Below are 3,486 nucleotides of genomic sequence, written 5' to 3'. Positions count from 1 at the left end.
ATATTTTTAATGTAATATAAAAATATTAAAAATTTATTATAAATATTTATTACATTTATATCATTTCTAAGTCTAATAGACTTTTTAAGTTCGTCAGCACATCGTAACGGATACCGTTCTCTTGCATCACATAATTCAAATACCGCATCTTCGCATTGTTGTTCAAGATCATCTAAAAAACAAAATTTAAACAAATACAATTCTTCTTTTCTTAACTTTATTTTTTATTGCTTTAAACTTTTTTTGCATACCCATTGTTAATAATTCTAAGGTTGTTGGATTTTAGTCCAAAACAGTACTATTTTTCGTTAATTAAAATTTCAGTTGAGTGAATGATAACGCTTCTGTGAAGTTAACATATTCAGCGCCCTCAAGTAGTAATTAATGACAACTGCCTACGTTAAAATAAATTTAAACGAAGTTGCTTAATTAAATTATTTCGTTTTAAATGTCTTTTTCTTGATAAAAATTGGCTTGTACAGTTTGTTTCTTACATTGAAAATAGATTGTATAAATGAAAACGTTATTCAACATAATGTACAAACGCAGACGATATTCGTACTACTCCTGTTTTATTTCTTTTTTATACATAAGTGACATTAATTTTTTCCTTTTTTGTCAACTAAATCCTCATTTGATATTATGTTGATTTGTAATTAATAAGCTATTATTAATATATTATAATACTTAATTCACAAGGAAATGTATCATTCGCAAATAAAAATGTCAGTTACTAAGCAAATATTCATATTGAAGGTTGATTAATCGTGTTCGATGGATGGTCATTAAAGTATATCACAATCATGATTAAATTTGCTGAGTTGGTGATAAAATAAAATCATGTGCCCAACGGAAATTGGTAGCATCGACATCTTCCGTCCGCGTGGCACTTATTTGGTTCTACATTTGCTGACATTGGCAAAGATACTTGTTTTGCGGTATACAATTCACCGCCATTAAAATCGTGAATGCCGTTATCTACACCGGCAAGAAACAGTTACGTAAAAGTAGTTTTTCTTTTTTCTCAATGTCATTAGTGTTGTGATGAGGAAGTATTAGAAGAGATCTGTGTTTTTAAGTTTCTCAAAAATATCATTTAAATAAAAAGCTATATTTTCAAAATATTAATAGTCAATAATTGAAATAATGGGGTACTTAAAATCCATTGGTACCGTGATAATATACATTGGTCTTTTCTTAGCTGTCATTACCTTTTTACCGGGTTTACCTCCAGACGCAGAATATTCCGAATACAGGTATAATATTTGCATTATCTTATAATTTATGATTTATTTTATAATTTATAAATTTCAAATGTGCAAAATAAAAGACTATAAGTCTACAATAAATATTTAAGCATAAAACTACCCTCTGATACACAACTGCAATTTGAGTTAAAAAATCGGCTACAAGGAGCAGAAGTATTATTTTCTGAAGAAGTTAAAGGTCCAGAATGTTTTGCATCATATAATGGAGAACTATATACTGGTATACGTGGAGGTTATGTTGTGAAAATTGAAGAAAATCGTATTAAACCAATTGTAAAATTTGGTCAAAAATGTGGTATGTAAAAGCAATTGTTAATAAATATTATGGTTTTATTTTCACGAACAGCATTTACAAGGATAAATTAATTGTTTAATTATGTAACAAGTTTATATATAAATGTACTTAATATGGATATTTTAATTAAAAATATATTTGCAGATGGTTTATGGCAAGAAGAAAAATGTGGTAGACCTTTGGGTTTAAAGTTCAATGATAAGGGAGAATTATTTGTAGCTGATGCTTACTATGGTATTTTTAAAATGAATGTTAATACACGACACTATGTAAACATAGTCAATAGTTCTGAACCTATTGATGGAAAAGTTCCAAAATTGGTCAATTTTTTGGACATTGCAAAGAATGGAGACATTTATTGGACAGACTCATCTACAGATTTTAGAATACATCTAATATATAATATTTTTTTTTATATATACAAGTAATTATTTCTTTGTAGACTTATTCGATATAATGCAGCAACAAAACACAATGAAGTATTGGTACGAAATCTAGGATTTGCGAATGGAATTTTATTGAGTGATGATGAAAGCTTTGTGATTGTATTAGAATGTCTTACTTCACGCATTATTAAGTATAATCTAAAAGGGCCAAGAGCTGGACAACATGAAGTCTTTGCAGAAGCTTTACCTGGTTTGCCTGATAATGTACATAGTGATGGGCAAGGAGGCTTTTTAGTATCTTTAGTTCTATATGTAGATTCACAACATCCTTTCTTACCTCAATCCCTTATACCACATCCATATTTGCGAAAAATGTTATCCAGATTGTTGTATTTGATAGAAGTTCCCTTTAAATTGTTGCAAGATGTATATCCAAATTATTATGCAGAAAGAGTTTTACATTCAGTAGGTTCATTCGATACTTCAAGAATTTTGGATGTTAAGAAAACTTCGGTAATACTCAGAATGGATAAAACTGGAAAAGTCTTAGATGCTATATATTCAGAGGATAGAAAAGTTAATGATATTTCTTCTGCTTACATACATAATGGTTATTTGTGGCTTGGTTCTCCTTGGAAAGACTGCATCATGAGAGTTCCATTAAAACAAGCATTTCCGGATTTAGCAGTCAATAAAAGATCTTTGCCAAATATTAAAGTAGAAGCAAAATCCATAAATGTTAAACCAACTGCTCAAAGTACTAAAAATTCGCCTCCAAAATCAACTGTTAAAGCACAAACACAAAAATCAAATTCAGGTGCAACAACTTCAAAGTCTACATCACAACCTTCCACTACCACTTCAAAACCACCATCAACTACTGCTGCTCCAATCACTACTACAACTCCAAAACCATCAACTACTGTTGCTCCAATCACCACTACCACTTCAACACCACATACTTCAAATGTGATACCAAAAGAAGCTAAAAAAGTTAATGCACAAGGAGTTAAGAAAGATAATTTAAAGGAAATTAAAAAGGATAATTCAAAAGAAATTAAAAAGGATAATTCAAAGGAAATTAAAAATGATAATTCAAAGGAAATAAAAAGGGACAATCCTGCTAAATCTGAAGCATCTAAAAAAAGCAACGAAGCAATAGTAAAACCGAAATCTGATGACGCTATTAAGAAAGGTGCTCAAAATACTCAATCTGCAAAATCCAAGCCTGTAGAGAAAAAAGAAGACTCTAGTAAGAAGTAAACAAGCGCGTACAAATGCAGACATTAATCTAAATTTGAATTCAAGCTTGATTGTGTTATTCCATTCCATGTTAAAAGTTCTTCACATTCCAAACATATCGAATTAATGATTTAAATTTTACGGAACTTATCACGTACATTCGTTTCGTTATTTTACTGATATAGAATTTATCTTTCATTTATATTTGTTGAAATGACGTTCCAGTAAATGATATTAAAAATTATTTTATTTTCTTATAAGTTCATTTTCAAATAAGCAAAAAAAAATTAGAAAA

At 29.2% G+C, this 3,486-nt stretch overlaps 1 protein-coding gene across 1 annotated transcript; it reads left to right on the top strand.

Moving 5' to 3' along the window:
• The first annotated feature begins 1,013 nt into the window (after positions 1-1,013).
• LOC108577396 (adipocyte plasma membrane-associated protein-like) lies at positions 1,014-3,300 on the top strand. The gene is given in 3 exon segments (XM_017940540.1): positions 1,014-1,256; positions 1,358-1,563; positions 1,708-3,300. Coding segments are annotated over 3 exon segments (1,821 nt in total). The 5' UTR covers positions 1,014-1,146; the 3' UTR covers positions 3,213-3,300.
• Positions 3,301-3,486: the final 186 nt, after the last annotated feature.

Source organism: Habropoda laboriosa, unplaced genomic scaffold (assembly GCF_001263275.1).
Source record: "Habropoda laboriosa isolate 0110345459 unplaced genomic scaffold, ASM126327v1 scaffold648, whole genome shotgun sequence".
NCBI lineage: Eukaryota > Metazoa > Arthropoda > Insecta > Hymenoptera > Apidae > Habropoda > Habropoda laboriosa.
Note: the sequence above shows the minus strand (reverse complement) of the source record. Positions and strands in the feature narration are given on the sequence as shown.